The 20,893-nt window shown below is 36.0% G+C and overlaps 1 protein-coding gene across 8 annotated transcripts in view; it reads right to left on the bottom strand.

Moving 5' to 3' along the window:
- Window positions 1-20,893, bottom strand: part of LOC110526723 (aryl-hydrocarbon receptor nuclear translocator 2) — a 123,191-nt gene that overhangs the window by 24,901 nt on the left and 77,397 nt on the right. For all 8 annotated transcript variants that reach the window (XM_090239159.1, XM_090239156.1, XM_090239154.1 and 5 more), the window contains one exon: window positions 93-168. In XM_090239159.1, coding sequence (XP_090095285.1) covers window positions 93-168 — 76 coding nt within the window. The remainder of the gene's footprint in view (window positions 1-92; window positions 169-20,893) is intronic.

Here is a 20,893-nt window from a genome sequence, read left to right on the forward strand (position 1 = left end):
AAGTAAGCTACACTGGGTACAGTGGGTATAGGGAAGACACAATGTTATATGTTGTATTATCAACAGGCAGCTACAGGGGTCCTGTGGGGTACCTGTGATAGGTCGTAGGCTGTCAGGCCGTCTCTCTGATGGACCTCCAGCTCTGCCTGCTGCTGCTGTTGGAGCTGCCTGGAGAACACACACAATGACAACACATTAATACACATTAACACAATACCATCACTTTGATATGTTTCCTCTTTAGATTGTATTATTAGTAACAGATGGTCAAGTTAGTGATACACAATAGCAAAACACCAGCATCCGAACGTACCAGCAAGATACCACACCTGGCACCCTAACGGCTGTAGAACAAATCAGAACATTGACCGACTGGAAAAACCTAAGGGACCTTTGTGAATGTACTATTAAATACAGACTACAAGCTGATCTGTCCATCTGTGCTGAATGACTATAGGGGGTAACAGACTGCTCTCTCCTCTCCATCCCTTTCTGTCTTTATCATTCCCTTGTTTTCTCTCTTTCCCTTGCTCTAGTTCTCTCTCCCTACTCACAGCTGTCCAGGCTCTGCCTCTTAACAAGGAGCAGATTCTAACTGTGTCTTCTATACACTGGGAAACAACATATTCTAACTGTGTCTTCTATACACTGGGAAACAACAGATTCTAACTGTGTCTTCTATACACTGTGAAACAACAGATTCTAACTGTCTTCTATACACTGTGAAACAACATATTCTAACTGTGTCTTCTATACACTGGGAAACAACATATTCTAACTGTGTCTTCTATACACTGGGAAACAACAGATTCTAACTGTGTCTTCTATTCACTGGGAAACAACATATTCTAACTGTGTCTTCTATACACTGTGAAACAACAGATTCTAACTGTGTCTTCTATACACTGGGAAACAACATATTCTAACTGTGTCTTCTATACACTGGGAAACAACAGATTCTAACTGTGTCTTCTATACACTGTGAAACAACAGATTCTAACTGTGTCTTCTATACACTGTGAAACAACAGATTCTAACTGTCTTCTATACACAGGGAAACAACAGATTCTAACTGTGTCTTCTATACACTGTGAAACAACAGATTCTAACTGTGTCTTCTATACACTGTGAAACAACAGATTCTAACTGTCTTCTATACACTGGGAAACAACATATTCTAACTGTGTCTTCTATACACTGTGAAACAACAGATTCTAACTGTCTTCTATACACTGTGAAACAACAGATTCTAACTGTGTCTTCTATTCACTGGGAAAAAACATATTCTAACTGTGTCTTCTATACACTGTGAAACAACAGATTCTAACTGTCTTCTATACACTGGGAAACAACATATTCTAACTGTGTCTTCTATACACTGGGAAACAACAGATTCTAACTGTGTCTTCTATACACTGTGAAACAACAGATTCTAACTGTGTCTTCTATACACTGTGAAACAACAGATTCTAACTGTCTTCTATACACAGGGAAACAACAGATTCTAACTGTGTCTTCTATACACTGTGAAACAACAGATTCTAACTGTGTCTTCTATACACTGTGAAACAACAGATTCTAACTGTCTTCTATACACTGGGAAACAACAGATTCTAACTGTGTCTTCTATACACTGTGAAACAACAGATTCTAACTGTGTCTTCTATACACTGAGAAACAACAGATTCTAACTGTGTCTTCTATACACTGGGAAACAACAGATTCTAACTGTCTTCTATACACTGTGAAACAACAGATTCTAACTGTGTCTTCTATACACTGTGAAACAACAGATTCTAACTGTCTTCTATACACTGGGAAACAACAGATTCTAACTGTCTTCTATACACTGTGAAACAACAGATTCTAACTGTGTCTTCTATACACTGGGAAACAACAGATTCTAACTGTCTTCTATACACTGAGAAACAACAGATTCTAACTGTGTCTTCTATACAATGTGAAACAACAGATTCTAACTGTGTCTTCTATACACTGTGAAACAACAGATTCTAACTGTGTCTTCTATACACTGTGAAACAACAGATTCTAACTGTGTCTTCTATACACTGGGAAACAACAGATTCTAACTGTGTCTTCTATACACTGGGAAACAACAGATTCTAACTGTGTCTTCTATACACTGTGAAACAACAGATTCTAACTGTCTTCTATACACTGTGAAACAACAGATTCTAACTGTCTTCTATACACTGGGAAACAACATATTCTAACTGTGCCTTCTATTCACTGTGAAACAACAGATTCTAACTGTGTCTTCTATACACTGTGAAACAACAGATTCTAACTGTCTTCTATACACTGTGAAACAACAGATTCTAACTGTGTCTTCTATACACTGGGAAACAACAGATTCTAACTGTGTCTTCTATACACTGTGAAACAACAGATTCTAACTGTGTCTTCTATACACTGGGAAACAACAGATTCTAACTGTGTCTTCTATACACTGTGAAACAACAGATTCTAACTGTGTCTTCTATACACTGTGAAACAACAGATTCTAACTGTCTTCTATACACTGGGAAACAACAGATTCTAACTGTCTTCTATACACTGGGAAACAACAGATTCTAACTGTCTTCTATACACTGGGAAACAACAGATTCTAACTGTGTCTTCTATACACTGGGAAACAACAGATTCTAACTGTCTTCTATACACTGGGAAACAACAGATTCTAACTGTCTTCTATACACTGTGAAACAACAGATTCTAACTGTCTTCTATACACTGTGAAACAACAGATTCTAACTGTCTTCTATACACTGGGAAACAACAGATTCTAACTGTCTTCTATACACTGGGAAACAACAGATTCTAACTGTCTTCTATACACTGGGAAACAACAGATTCTAACTGTGTCTTCTATACACTGGGAAACAACAGATTCTAACTGTCTTCTATACACTGGGAAACAACAGATTCTAACTGTCTTCTATACACTGTGAAACAACAGATTCTAACTGTCTTCTATACACTGGGAAACAACAGATTCGAACTGTCTTCTATACACAGGGAAACAACAGATTCTAACTGTCTTCTATACACTGTGAAACAACAGATTCTAACTGTGTCTTCTATACACTGTGAAACAACAGATTCTAACTGTGTCTTCTATACACTGGGAAACAACAGATTCTAACTGTGTCTTCTATACACTGTGAAACAACAGATTCTAACTGTCTTCTATACACTGTGAAACAACAGATTCTAACTGTCTTCTATACACTGTGAAACAACAGATTCTAACTGTCTTCTATACACTGTGAAACAACAGATTCTAACTGTGTCTTCTATACACTGGGAAACAACAGATTCTAACTGTGTCTTCTATACACTGTGAAACAACAGATTCTAACTGTGTCTTCTATACACTGTGAAACAACAGATTCTAACTGTCTTCTATACACTGTGAAACAACAGATTCTAACTGTCTTCTATACACTGTGAAACAACAGATTCTAACTGTGTCTTCTATACACTGTGAAACAACAGATTCTAACTGTCTTCTATACACTGTGAAACAACAGATTCTAACTGTCTTCTATACACTGTGAAACAACAGATTCTGTGTCTTCTATACACTGTGAAACAACAGATTCTAACTGTCTTCTATACACTGGGAAACAACAGATTCTAACTGTGTCTTCTATTCACTGGGAAACAACAGATTCTAACTGTGTCTTCTATACACTGGGAAACAACAGATTCTAACTGTGTCTTCTATACACTGGGAAACAACAGATTCTAACTGTCTTCTATACACTGTGAAACAACAGATTCTAACTGTCTTCTATACACTGGGAAACAACAGATTCTAACTGTCTTCTATACACTGTGAAACAACAGATTCTAACTGTGTCTTCTATACACTGTGAAACAACAGATTCTAACTGTGTCTTCTATACACTGTGAAACAACATATTCTAACTGTGTCTTCTATACACTGGGAAACAACAGATTCTAACTGTGTCTTCTATACACTGTGAAACAACAGATTCTAACTGTGTCTTCTATACACTGTGAAACAACAGATTCTAACTGTGTCTTCTATACACTGGGAAACAACAGATTCTAACTGTGTCTTCTATACACTGTGAAACAACATATTCTAACTGTGTCTTCTATACACTGGGAAACAACAGATTCTAACTGTGTCTTCTATACACTGTGAAACAACAGATTCTAACTGTGTCTTCTATACACTGTGAAACAACAGATTCTAACTGTGTCTTCTATACACTGTGAAACAACAGATTCTAACTGTCTTCTATACACTGTGAAACAACAGATTCTAACTGTCTTCTATACACTGGGAAACAACAGATTCTAACTGTGTCTTCTATACACTGTGAAACAACAGATTCTAACTGTGTCTTCTATACACTGTGAAACAACAGATTCTAACTGTGTCTTCTATACACTGTGAAACAACAGATTCTAACTGTGTCTTCTATACACTGGGAAACAACAGATTCTAACTGTGTCTTCTATACACTGTGAAACAACAGATTCTAACTGTCTTCTATACACTGGGAAACAACAGATTCTAACTGTCTTCTATACACTGTGAAACAACAGATTCTAACTGTCTTCTATACACTGTGAAACAACAGATTCTAACTGTGTCTTCTATACACTGTGAAACAACAGATTCTAACTGTCTTCTATACACTGGGAAACAACATATTCTAACTGTGTCTTCTATTCACTGTGAAACAACAGATTCTAACTGTGTCTTCTATACACTGGGAAACAACAGATTCTAACTGTCTTCTATACACTGTGAAACAACAGATTCTAACTGTGTCTTCTATACACTGGGAAACAACAGATTCTAACTGTGTCTTCTATACACTGTGAAACAACAGATTCTAACTGTGTCTTCTATACACTGGGAAACAACAGATTCTAACTGTGTCTTCTATACACTGTGAAACAACAGATTCTAACTGTGTCTTCTATACACTGTGAAACAACAGATTCTAACTGTCTTCTATACACTGGGAAACAACAGATTCTAACTGTCTTCTATACACTGGGAAACAACAGATTCTAACTGTCTTCTATACACTGGGAAACAACAGATTCTAACTGTGTCTTCTATACACTGGGAAACAACAGATTCTAACTGTCTTCTATACACTGGGAAACAACAGATTCTAACTGTCTTCTATACACTGTGAAACAACAGATTCTAACTGTGTCTTCTATACACTGTGAAACAACAGATTCTAACTGTGTCTTCTATACACTGTGAAACAACAGATTCTAACTGTGTCTTCTATACACTGTGAAACAACAGATTCTAACTGTCTTCTATACACTGGGAAACAACAGATTCTAACTGTCTTCTATACACTGGGAAACAACAGATTCTAACTGTCTTCTATACACTGTGAAACAACAGATTCTAACTGTGTCTTCTATACACTGTGAAACAACAGATTCTAACTGTGTCTTCTATACACTGGGAAACAACAGATTCTAACTGTGTCTTCTATACACTGGGAAACAACAGATTCTAACTGTGTCTTCTATACACTGTGAAACAACAGATTCTAACTGTCTTCTATACACTGGGAAACAACAGATTCTAACTGTGTCTTCTATTCACTGGGAAACAACAGATTCTAACTGTGTCTTCTATACACTGGGAAACAACAGATTCTAACTGTGTCTTCTATTCACTGGGAAACAACAGATTCTAACTGTGTCTTCTATACACTGGGAAACAACAGATTCTAACTGTGTCTTCTATACACTGGGAAACAACAGATTCTAACTGTGTCTTCTATACACTGGGAAACAACAGATTCTAACTGTGTCTTCTATACACTGGGAAACAACAGATTCTAACTGTCTTCTATACACTGTGAAACAACAGATTCTAACTGTGTCTTCTATACACTGGGAAACAACAGATTCTAACTGTGTCTTCTATACACTGTGAAACAACAGATTCTAACTGTGTCTTCTATACACTGTGAAACAACAGATTCTAACTGTGTCTTCTATACACTGTGAAACAACAGATTCTAACTGTCTTCTATACACTGGGAAACAACAGATTCTAACTGTCTTCTATACACTGTGAAACAACAGATTCTAACTGTCTTCTATACACTGGGAAACAACAGATTCTAACTGTCTTCTATACACTGTGAAACAACAGATTCTAACTGTCTTCTATACACTGGGAAACAACAGATTCTAACTGTCTTCTATACACTGTGAAACAACAGATTCTAACTGTGTCTTCTATACACTGTGAAACAACAGATTCTAACTGTGTCTTCTATACACTGTGAAACAACATATTCTAACTGTGTCTTCTATACACTGGGAAACAACAGATTCTAACTGTGTCTTCTATACACTGTGAAACAACAGATTCTAACTGTGTCTTCTATACACTGTGAAACAACAGATTCTAACTGTGTCTTCTATACACTGGGAAACAACAGATTCTAACTGTGTCTTCTATACACTGTGAAACAACATATTCTAACTGTGTCTTCTATACACTGGGAAACAACAGATTCTAACTGTGTCTTCTATACACTGTGAAACAACAGATTCTAACTGTGTCTTCTATACACTGTGAAACAACAGATTCTAACTGTGTCTTCTATACACTGTGAAACAACAGATTCTAACTGTCTTCTATACACTGTGAAACAACAGATTCTAACTGTCTTCTATACACTGGGAAACAACAGATTCTAACTGTGTCTTCTATACACTGTGAAACAACAGATTCTAACTGTGTCTTCTATACACTGTGAAACAACAGATTCTAACTGTGTCTTCTATACACTGTGAAACAACAGATTCTAACTGTGTCTTCTATACACTGGGAAACAACAGATTCTAACTGTGTCTTCTATACACTGTGAAACAACAGATTCTAACTGTCTTCTATACACTGGGAAACAACAGATTCTAACTGTCTTCTATACACTGTGAAACAACAGATTCTAACTGTCTTCTATACACTGTGAAACAACAGATTCTAACTGTGTCTTCTATACACTGTGAAACAACAGATTCTAACTGTCTTCTATACACTGGGAAACAACATATTCTAACTGTGTCTTCTATTCACTGTGAAACAACAGATTCTAACTGTGTCTTCTATACACTGGGAAACAACAGATTCTAACTGTCTTCTATACACTGTGAAACAACAGATTCTAACTGTGTCTTCTATACACTGGGAAACAACAGATTCTAACTGTGTCTTCTATACACTGTGAAACAACAGATTCTAACTGTGTCTTCTATACACTGGGAAACAACAGATTCTAACTGTGTCTTCTATACACTGTGAAACAACAGATTCTAACTGTGTCTTCTATACACTGTGAAACAACAGATTCTAACTGTCTTCTATACACTGGGAAACAACAGATTCTAACTGTCTTCTATACACTGGGAAACAACAGATTCTAACTGTCTTCTATACACTGGGAAACAACAGATTCTAACTGTGTCTTCTATACACTGGGAAACAACAGATTCTAACTGTCTTCTATACACTGGGAAACAACAGATTCTAACTGTCTTCTATACACTGTGAAACAACAGATTCTAACTGTGTCTTCTATACACTGTGAAACAACAGATTCTAACTGTGTCTTCTATACACTGTGAAACAACAGATTCTAACTGTGTCTTCTATACACTGTGAAACAACAGATTCTAACTGTCTTCTATACACTGGGAAACAACAGATTCTAACTGTCTTCTATACACTGGGAAACAACAGATTCTAACTGTCTTCTATACACTGTGAAACAACAGATTCTAACTGTGTCTTCTATACACTGTGAAACAACAGATTCTAACTGTGTCTTCTATACACTGGGAAACAACAGATTCTAACTGTGTCTTCTATACACTGGGAAACAACAGATTCTAACTGTGTCTTCTATACACTGTGAAACAACAGATTCTAACTGTCTTCTATACACTGGGAAACAACAGATTCTAACTGTGTCTTCTATTCACTGGGAAACAACAGATTCTAACTGTGTCTTCTATACACTGGGAAACAACAGATTCTAACTGTGTCTTCTATTCACTGGGAAACAACAGATTCTAACTGTCTTCTATACACTGGGAAACAACAGATTCTAACTGTGTCTTCTATACACTGGGAAACAACAGATTCTAACTGTCTTCTATACACTGGGAAACAACAGATTCTAACTGTCTTCTATACACTGTGAAACAACAGATTCTAACTGTGTCTTCTATACACTGTGAAACAACAGATTCTAACTGTGTCTTCTATACACTGTGAAACAACAGATTCTAACTGTGTCTTCTATACACTGTGAAACAACAGATTCTAACTGTCTTCTATACACTGGGAAACAACAGATTCTAACTGTCTTCTATACACTGGGAAACAACAGATTCTAACTGTCTTCTATACACTGTGAAACAACAGATTCTAACTGTGTCTTCTATACACTGTGAAACAACAGATTCTAACTGTGTCTTCTATACACTGGGAAACAACAGATTCTAACTGTGTCTTCTATACACTGGGAAACAACAGATTCTAACTGTGTCTTCTATACACTGTGAAACAACAGATTCTAACTGTCTTCTATACACTGGGAAACAACAGATTCTAACTGTGTCTTCTATTCACTGGGAAACAACAGATTCTAACTGTGTCTTCTATACACTGGGAAACAACAGATTCTAACTGTGTCTTCTATTCACTGGGAAACAACAGATTCTAACTGTGTCTTCTATACACTGGGAAACAACAGATTCTAACTGTGTCTTCTATACACTGGGAAACAACAGATTCTAACTGTGTCTTCTATACACTGGGAAACAACAGATTCTAACTGTGTCTTCTATACACTGGGAAACAACAGATTCTAACTGTCTTCTATACACTGTGAAACAACAGATTCTAACTGTGTCTTCTATACACTGGGAAACAACAGATTCTAACTGTGTCTTCTATACACTGTGAAACAACAGATTCTAACTGTGTCTTCTATACACTGTGAAACAACAGATTCTAACTGTGTCTTCTATACACTGTGAAACAACAGATTCTAACTGTCTTCTATACACTGGGAAACAACAGATTCTAACTGTCTTCTATACACTGTGAAACAACAGATTCTAACTGTCTTCTATACACTGGGAAACAACAGATTCTAACTGTCTTCTATACACTGTGAAACAACAGATTCTAACTGTCTTCTATACACTGGGAAACAACAGATTCTAACTGTCTTCTATACACTGTGAAACAACAGATTCTAACTGTGTCTTCTATACACTGTGAAACAACAGATTCTAACTGTGTCTTCTATACACTGTGAAACAACATATTCTAACTGTGTCTTCTATACACTGGGAAACAACAGATTCTAACTGTGTCTTCTATACACTGTGAAACAACAGATTCTAACTGTGTCTTCTATACACTGTGAAACAACAGATTCTAACTGTGTCTTCTATACACTGGGAAACAACAGATTCTAACTGTGTCTTCTATACACTGTGAAACAACATATTCTAACTGTGTCTTCTATACACTGGGAAACAACAGATTCTAACTGTGTCTTCTATACACTGTGAAACAACAGATTCTAACTGTGTCTTCTATACACTGTGAAACAACAGATTCTAACTGTGTCTTCTATACACTGTGAAACAACAGATTCTAACTGTCTTCTATACACTGTGAAACAACAGATTCTAACTGTCTTCTATACACTGGGAAACAACAGATTCTAACTGTGTCTTCTATACACTGTGAAACAACAGATTCTAACTGTGTCTTCTATACACTGTGAAACAACAGATTCTAACTGTGTCTTCTATACACTGTGAAACAACAGATTCTAACTGTGTCTTCTATACACTGGGAAACAACAGATTCTAACTGTGTCTTCTATACACTGTGAAACAACAGATTCTAACTGTCTTCTATACACTGGGAAACAACAGATTCTAACTGTCTTCTATACACTGTGAAACAACAGATTCTAACTGTCTTCTATACACTGTGAAACAACAGATTCTAACTGTGTCTTCTATACACTGTGAAACAACAGATTCTAACTGTCTTCTATACACTGGGAAACAACATATTCTAACTGTGTCTTCTATTCACTGTGAAACAACAGATTCTAACTGTGTCTTCTATACACTGGGAAACAACAGATTCTAACTGTCTTCTATACACTGTGAAACAACAGATTCTAACTGTGTCTTCTATACACTGGGAAACAACAGATTCTAACTGTGTCTTCTATACACTGTGAAACAACAGATTCTAACTGTGTCTTCTATACACTGGGAAACAACAGATTCTAACTGTGTCTTCTATACACTGTGAAACAACAGATTCTAACTGTGTCTTCTATACACTGTGAAACAACAGATTCTAACTGTCTTCTATACACTGGGAAACAACAGATTCTAACTGTCTTCTATACACTGGGAAACAACAGATTCTAACTGTCTTCTATACACTGGGAAACAACAGATTCTAACTGTGTCTTCTATACACTGGGAAACAACAGATTCTAACTGTCTTCTATACACTGGGAAACAACAGATTCTAACTGTCTTCTATACACTGTGAAACAACAGATTCTAACTGTGTCTTCTATACACTGTGAAACAACAGATTCTAACTGTGTCTTCTATACACTGTGAAACAACAGATTCTAACTGTGTCTTCTATACACTGTGAAACAACAGATTCTAACTGTCTTCTATACACTGGGAAACAACAGATTCTAACTGTCTTCTATACACTGGGAAACAACAGATTCTAACTGTCTTCTATACACTGTGAAACAACAGATTCTAACTGTGTCTTCTATACACTGTGAAACAACAGATTCTAACTGTGTCTTCTATACACTGGGAAACAACAGATTCTAACTGTGTCTTCTATACACTGGGAAACAACAGATTCTAACTGTGTCTTCTATACACTGTGAAACAACAGATTCTAACTGTCTTCTATACACTGGGAAACAACAGATTCTAACTGTGTCTTCTATTCACTGGGAAACAACAGATTCTAACTGTGTCTTCTATACACTGGGAAACAACAGATTCTAACTGTGTCTTCTATTCACTGGGAAACAACAGATTCTAACTGTGTCTTCTATACACTGGGAAACAACAGATTCTAACTGTGTCTTCTATACACTGGGAAACAACAGATTCTAACTGTGTCTTCTATACACTGGGAAACAACAGATTCTAACTGTGTCTTCTATACACTGGGAAACAACAGATTCTAACTGTCTTCTATACACTGTGAAACAACAGATTCTAACTGTGTCTTCTATACACTGGGAAACAACAGATTCTAACTGTGTCTTCTATACACTGTGAAACAACAGATTCTAACTGTGTCTTCTATACACTGTGAAACAACAGATTCTAACTGTGTCTTCTATACACTGTGAAACAACAGATTCTAACTGTCTTCTATACACTGGGAAACAACAGATTCTAACTGTCTTCTATACACTGTGAAACAACAGATTCTAACTGTCTTCTATACACTGGGAAACAACAGATTCTAACTGTCTTCTATACACTGGGAAACAACATATTCTAACTGTCTTCTATACACTGTGAAACAACAGATTCTAACTGTGTCTTCTATACACTGTGAAACAACAGATTCTAACTGTCTTCTATACACTGGGAAACAACAGATTCTAACTGTGTCTTCTATACACTGTGAAACAACAGATTCTAACTGTGTCTTCTATACACTGTGAAACAACAGATTCTAACTGTCTTCTATACACTGGGAAACAACAGATTCTAACTGTGTCTTCTATATACTGTGAAACAACAGATTCTGTGTCTTCTATACACTGTGAAACAACAGATTCTAACTGTGTCTTCTATACACTGTGAAACAACAGATTCTAACTGTGTCTTCTATACACTGTGAAACAACAGATTCTAACTGTGTCTTCTATACACTGGGAAACAACAGATTCTAACTGTGTCTTCTATACACTGTGAAACAACAGATTCTAACTGTCTTCTATACACTGTGAAACAACAGATTCTGTGTCTTCTATACACTGGGAAACAACAGATTCTAACTGTCTTCTATACACTGGGAAACAACAGATTCTAACTGTGTCTTCTATACACTGTGAAACAACAGATTCTAACTGTGTCTTCTATACACTGAGAAACAACAGATTCTAACTGTGTCTTCTATACACTGTGAAACAACAGATTCTAACTGTGTCTTCTATACACTGTGAAACAACAGATTCTAACTGTCTTCTATACACTGTGAAACAACAGATTCTAACTGTCTTCTATACACTGTGAAACAACAGATTCTAACTGTGTCTTCTATACACTGGGAAACAACAGATTCTAACTGCGTCTTCTATACACTGTGAAACAACAGATTCTAACTGTGTCTTCTATACACTGGGAAACAACAGATTCTAACTGTCTTCTATACACTGTGAAACAACAGATTCTAACTGTGTCTTCTATACACTGGGAAACAACAGATTCTAACTGTGTCTTCTATACACTGTGAAACAACAGATTCTAACTGTGTCTTCTATACACTGGGAAACAACAGATTCTAACTGTGTCTTCTATACACTGTGAAACAACAGATTCTAACTGTCTTCTATACACTGGGAAACAACAGATTCTAACTGTCTTCTATACACTGTGAAACAACAGATTCTAACTGTGTCTTCTATACACTGTGAAACAACAGATTCTAACTGTCTTCTATACACTGGGAAACAACAGATTCTAACTGTGTCTTCTATACACTGTGAAACAACAGATTCTAACTGTGTCTTCTATACACTGTGAAACAACAGATTCTAACTGTGTCTTCTATACACTGTGAAACAACAGATTCTAACTGTCTTCTATACACTGGGAAACAACAGATTCTAACTGTGTCTTCTATACACTGTGAAACAACAGATTCTGTGTCTTCTATACACTGTGAAACAACAGATTCTAACTGTGTCTTCTATACACTGTGAAACAACAGATTCTAACTGTGTCTTCTATACACTGTGAAACAACAGATTCTAACTGTGTCTTCTATACACTGGGAAACAACAGATTCTAACTGTGTCTTCTATACACTGTGAAACAACAGATTCTAACTGTCTTCTATACACTGTGAAACAACATATTCTAACTGTGTCTTCTATACACTGGGAAACAACAGATTCTAACTGTCTTCTATACACTGGGAAACAACAGATTCTAACTGTGTCTTCTATACACTGTGAAACAACAGATTCTAACTGTGTCTTCTATACACTGGGAAACAACAGATTCTAACTGTGTCTTCTATACACTGTGAAACAACAGATTCTAACTGTCTTCTATACACTGGGAAACAACAGATTCTAACTGTCTTCTATACACTGTGAAACAACAGATTCTAACTGTGTCTTCTATACACTGTGTAACAACAGATTCTAACTGTCTTCTATACACTGGGAAACAACAGATTCTAACTGTGTCTTCTATACACTGTGAAACAACAGATTCTAACTGTGTCTTCTATACACTGTGAAACAACAGATTCTAACTGTGTCTTCTATACACTGTGAAACAACAGATTCTAACTGTCTTCTATACACTGGGAAACAACAGATTCTAACTGTGTCTTCTATACACTGTGAAACAACAGATTCTGTGTCTTCTATACACTGTGAAACAACAGATTCTAACTGTGTCTTCTATACACTGTGAAACAACAGATTCTAACTGTGTCTTCTATACACTGTGAAACAACAGATTCTAACTGTGTCTTCTATACACTGGGAAACAACAGATTCTAACTGTGTCTTCTATACACTGTGAAACAACAGATTCTAACTGTCTTCTATACACTGTGAAACAACATATTCTAACTGTGTCTTCTATACACTGGGAAACAACAGATTCTAACTGTCTTCTATACACTGGGAAACAACATATTCTAACTGTGTCTTCTATACACTGTGAAACAACAGATTCTAACTGTGTCTTCTATACACTGAGAAACAACAGATTCTAACTGTGTCTTCTATACACTGTGAAACAACAGATTCTAACTGTGTCTTCTATACACTGTGAAACAACAGATTCTAACTGTCTTCTATACACTGTGAAACAACAGATTCTAACTGTCTTCTATACACTGTGAAACAACAGATTCTAACTGTGTCTTCTATACACTGGGAAACAACAGATTCTAACTGTGTCTTCTATACACTGTGAAACAACAGATTCTAACTGTGTCTTCTATACACTGTGAAACAACAGATTCTAACTGTGTCTTCTATACACTGTGAAACAACAGATTCTAACTGTCTTCTATACACTGGGAAACAACAGATTCTAACTGTGTCTTCTATACACTGTGAAACAACAGATTCTGTGTCTTCTATACACTGTGAAACAACAGATTCTAACTGTGTCTTCTATACACTGTGAAACAACAGATTCTAACTGTGTCTTCTATACACTGTGAAACAACAGATTCTAACTGTGTCTTCTATACACTGGGAAACAACAGATTCTAACTGTGTCTTCTATACACTGTGAAACAACAGATTCTAACTGTCTTCTATACACTGTGAAACAACAGATTCTGTGTCTTCTATACACTGGGAAACAACAGATTCTAACTGTCTTCTATACACTGTGAAACAACATATTCTAACTGTGTCTTCTATACACTGGGAAACAACAGATTCTAACTGTCTTCTATACACTGGGAAACAACAGATTCTAACTGTGTCTTCTATACACTGTGAAACAACAGATTCTAACTGTGTCTTCTATACACTGAGAAACAACAGATTCTAACTGTGTCTTCTATACACTGTGAAACAACAGATTCTAACTGTGTCTTCTATACACTGTGAAACAACAGATTCTAACTGTCTTCTATACACTGTGAAACAACAGATTCTAACTGTCTTCTATACACTGTGAAACAACAGATTCTAACTGTGTCTTCTATACACTGGGAAACAACAGATTCTAACTGTGTCTTCTATACACTGTGAAACAACAGATTCTAACTGTGTCTTCTATACACTGTGAAACAACAGATTCTAACTGTGTCTTCTATACACTGTGAAACAACAGATTCTAACTGTGTCTTCTATACACTGTGAAACAACAGATTCTAACTGTGTCTTCTATACACTGGGAAACAACAGATTCTAACTGTGTCTTCTATACACTGTGAAACAACAGATTCTAACTGTGTCTTCTATACACTGTGAAACAACAGATTCTAACTGTGTCTTCTATACACTGTGAAACAACAGATTCTAACTGTCTTCTATACACTGTGAAACAACAGATTCTAACTGTGTCTTCTATACACTGGGAAACAACAGATTCTAACTGTGTCTTCTATACACTGTGAAACAACAGATTCTAACTGTCTTCTATACACTGTGAAACAACAGATTCTAACTGTGTCTTCTATACACTGTGAAACAACAGATTCTAACTGTGTCTTCTATACACTGGAAAACAACAGATTCTAACTGTGTCTTCTATACACGGTGAAACAACAGATTCTAACTGTGTCTTCTATACACTGTGAAACAACAGATTCTAACTGTGTCTTCTATACACTGTGAAACAACAGATTCTAACTGTGTCTTCTATACACTGTGAAACAACAGATTCTAACTGTGTCTTCTATACACTGTGAAACAACAGATTCTAACTGTGTCTTCTATACACTGTGAAACAACAGATTCTAACTGTCTTCTATACACTGTGAAACAACAGATTCTAACTGTGTCTTCTATACACTGGGAAACAACAGATTCTAACTGTGTCTTCTATACACTGTGAAACAACAGATTCTAACTGTGTCTTCTATACACTGTGAAACAACAGATTCTAACTGTGTCTTCTATACACTGTGAAACAACAGATTCTAACTGTGTCTTCTATACACTGGGAAACAACAGATTCTAACTGTCTTCTATACACTGTGAAACAACAGATTCTAACTGTGTCTTCTATACACTGGGAAACAACATATTCTAACTGTGTCTTCTATACACTGTGAAACAACAGATTCTAACTGTGTCTTCTATACACGGTGAAACAACAGATTCTAACTGTGTCTTCTATACACTGTGAAACAACAGATTCTGTGTCTTCTATACACTGGGAAACAACAGATTCTAACTGTGTCTTCTATACACTGGGAAACAACAGATTCTAACTGTGTCTTCTATACACTGTGAAACAACAGATTCTAACTGTCTTCTATACACTGGGAAACAACAGATTCTAACTGTGTCTTCTATACACTGGGAAACAACATATTCTAACTGTCTTCTATACACTGTGAAACAACAGATTCTAACTGTGTCTTCTATACACTGTGAAACAACAGATTCTAACTGTGTCTTCTATACACTGTGAAACAACAGATTCTAACTGTGTCTTCTATACACTGTGAAACAACAGATTCTAACTGTGTCTTCTATACACTGTGAAACAACAGATTCTAACTGTGTCTTCTATACACTGTGAAACAACAGATTCTAACTGTGTCTTCTATACACTGTGAAACAACAGATTCTAACTGTGTCTTCTATACACTGGGAAACAACAGATTCTAACTGTCTTCTATACACTGTGAAACAACAGATTCTAACTGTGTCTTCTATACACTGTGAAACAACAGATTCTAACTGTGTCTTCTATACACTGTGAAACAACAGATTCTAACTTTGTCTTCTATACACTGTGAAACAACAGATTCTAACTGTGTCTTCTATACACTGTGAAACAACAGATTCTAACTGTGTCTTCTATACACTGTGAAACAACATATTCTAACTGTCTTCTATACACTGTGAAACAACAGATTCTAACTGTCTTCTATACACTGTGAAACAACATATTCTAACTGTCTTCTATACACTGTGAAACAACATATTCTAACTGTGTCTTCTATTCACTGTGAAACAACAGATTCTAACTGTGTCTTCTATACACTGTGAAACAACAGATTCTAACTGTCTTCTATACACTGTGAAACAACAGATTCTAACTGTCTTCTATACACTGTGAAACAACATATTCTAACTGTCTTCTATACACTGGGAAACAACATATTCTAACTGTGTCTTCTATACACTGTGAAACAACATATTCTAACTGTGTCTTCTATACACTGTGAAACAACAGATTCTAACTGTCTTCTATACACTGGGAAACAACAGATTCTAACTGTGTCTTCTATACACTGTGAAACAACAGATTCTAACTGTGTCTTCTATACACTGTGAAACAACAGATTCTAACTGTCTTCTATACACTGTGAAACAACAGATTCTAACTGTGTCTTCTATACACTGGGAAACAACAGATTCTAACTGTGTCTTCTATACACGGTGAAACAACAGATTCTAACTGTCTTCTATACACTGTGAAACAACAGATTCTAACTGTCTTCTATACACTGTGAAACAACAGATTCTAACTGTCTTCTATACACTGTGAAACAACAGATTCTAACTGTGTCTTCTATACACTGTGAAACAACAGATTCTAACTGTGTCTTCTATACACTGTGAAACAACAGATTCTAACTGTCTTCTATACACTGTGAAACAACAGATTCTAACTGTGTCTTCTATACACTGTGAAACAACAGATTCTAACTGTGTCTTCTATACACTGTGAAACAACATATTCTAACTGTCTTCTATACACTGTGAAACAACAGATTCTAACTGTCTTCTATACACTGTGAAACAACAGATTCTAACTGTCTTCTATACACTGTGAAACAACAGATTCTAACTGTCTTCTATACACTGTGAAACAACAGATTCTAACTGTGTCTTCTATACACTGGGAAACAACAGATTCTAACTGTCTTCTATACACTGTGAAACAACAGATTCTAACTGTCTTCTATACACTGTGAAACAACAGATTCTAACTGTCTTCTATACACTGTGAAACAACAGATTCTAACTGTCTTCTATACACTGTGAAACAACAGATTCTAACTGTCTTCTATACACTGTGAAACAACAGATTCTAACTGTCTTCTATACACTGTGAAACAACAGATTCTAACTGTCTTCTATACACTGTGAAACAACAGATTCTAACTGTCTTCTATACACTGTGAAACAACAGATTCTAACTGTGTCTTCTATACACTGTGAAACAACAGATTCTAACTGTCTTCTATACACTGTGAAACAACAGATTCTAACTGTCTTCTATACACTGTGAAACAACAGATTCTAACTGTCTTCTATACACTGTGAAACAACAGATTCTAACTGTGTCTTCTATACACTGGGAAACAACAGATTCTAACTGTCTTCTATACACTGTGAAACAACAGATTCTAACTGTCTTCTATACACTGTGAAACAACAGATTCTAACTGTCTTCTATACACTGTGAAACAACAGATTCTAACTGTCTTCTATACACTGTGAAACAACAGATTCTAACTGTCTTCTATACACTGTGAAACAACAGATTCTAACTGTCTTCTATACACTGTGAAACAACAGATTCTAACTGTCTTCTATACACTGTGAAACAACAGATTCTAACTGTCTTCTATACACTGTGAAACAACAGATTCTAACTGTGTCTTCTATACACTGTGAAACAACAGATTCTAACTGTCTTCTATACACTGTGAAACAACAGATTCTAACTGTCTTCTATACACTGTGAAACAACAGATTCTAACTGTGTCTTCTATACACTGTGAAACAACAGATTCTAACTGTCTTCTATACACTGTGAAACAACAGATTCTAACTGTCTTCTATACACTGTGAAACAACAGATTCTAACTGTGTCTTCTATACACTGTGAAACAACAGATTCTAACTGTGTCTTCTATACACTGGGAAACAACAGATTCTAACTGTGTCTTCTATACACTGTGAAACAACAGATTCTAACTGTGTCTTCTATACACTGTGAAACAACAGATTCTAACTGTGTCTTCTATACACTGTGAAACAACAGATTCTAACTGTCTTCTATACACTGTGAAACAACAGATTCTAACTGTGTCTTCTATTCACTGTGAAACAACATATTCTAACTGTCTTCTATACACTGGGAAACAACAGATTCTAACTGTCTTCTATACACTGTGAAACAACAGATTCTAACTGTCTTCTATACACTGGGAAACAACAGATTCTAACTGTGTCTTCTATACACTGGGAAACAACATATTCTAACTGTGTCTTCTATTCACTGGGAAACAACAGATTCTAACTGTGTCTTCTATACACTGGGAAACAACAGATTCTAACTGTGTCTTCTATACACTGTGAAACAACAGATTCTAACTGTCTTCTATACACTGTGAAACAACAGATTCTAACTGTCTTCTATACACTGGGAAACAACAGATTCTAACTGTGTCTTCTATACACTGGGAAACAACATATTCTAACTGTGTCTTCTATACACTGTGAAACAACAGATTCTAACTGTGTCTTCTATACACTGTGAAACAACAGATTCTAACTGTGTCTTCTATACACTGTGAAACAACAGATTCTAACTGTGTCTTCTATACACTGTGAAACAACAGATTCTAACTGTCTTCTATACACTGTGAAACAACAGATTCTAACTGTGTCTTCTATACACTGGGAAACAACAGATTCTAACTGTCTTCTATACACTGTGAAACAACAGATTCTAACTGTGTCTTCTATACACTGTGAAACAACATATTCTAACTGTGTCTTCTATACACTGTGAAACAACAGATTCTAACTGTCTTCTATACACTGGGAAACAACAGATTCTAACTGTCTTCTATACACTGGGAAACAACAGATTCTAACTGTCTTCTATACACTGTGAAACAACAGATTCTAACTATCTTCTATACACTGTGAAACAACAGATTCTAACTGTGTCTTCTATTCACTGTGAAACAACAGATTCTAACTGTGTCTTCTATACACTGGGAAACAACAGATTCTAACTGTCTTCTATACACTGTGAAACAACAGATTCTAACTGTGTCTTCTATACACTGTGAAACAACAGATTCTAACTGTGTCTTCTATACACTGTGAAACAACAGATTCTAACTGTCTTCTATACACTGGGAAACAACAGATTCTAACTGTCTTCTATACACTGTGAAACAACAGATTCTAACTGCGTCTTCTATACACTGTGAAACAACAGATTCTAACTGTGTCTTCTATACACTGTGAAACAACAGATTCTAACTGTCTTCTATACACTGGGAAACAACAGATTCTAACTGTGTCTTCTATACACTGTGAAACAACAGATTCTAACTGTGTCTTCTATACACTGTGAAACAACAGATTCTAACTGTGTCTTCTATACACTGTGAAACAACAGATTCTAACTGTCTTCTATACACTGGGAAACAACAGATTCTAACTGTGTCTTCTATACACTGGGAAACAACAGATTCTAACTGTCTTCTATACACTGTGAAACAACAGATTCTAACTGTGTCTTCTATACACTGTGAAACAACAGATTCTAACTGTCTTCTATACACTGTGAAACAACAGATTCTAACTGTGTCTTCTATACACTGGGAAACAACAGATTCTAACTGTCTTCTATACACTGGGAAACAACAGATTCTAACTGTCTTCTATACACTGTGAAACAACAGATTCTAACTGTGTCTTCTATACACTGTGAAACAACAGATTCTAACTGTGTCTTCTATACACTGTGAAACAACAGATTCTAACTGTGTCTTCTATACACTGTGAAACAACAGATTCTAACTGTGTCTTCTATACACTGTGAAACA

The sequence above is a fragment of the Oncorhynchus mykiss genome, chromosome 6, assembly GCF_057628025.1.
Source record: "Oncorhynchus mykiss isolate SJ-2025 chromosome 6, ASM5762802v1, whole genome shotgun sequence".
NCBI lineage: Eukaryota > Metazoa > Chordata > Actinopteri > Salmoniformes > Salmonidae > Oncorhynchus > Oncorhynchus mykiss.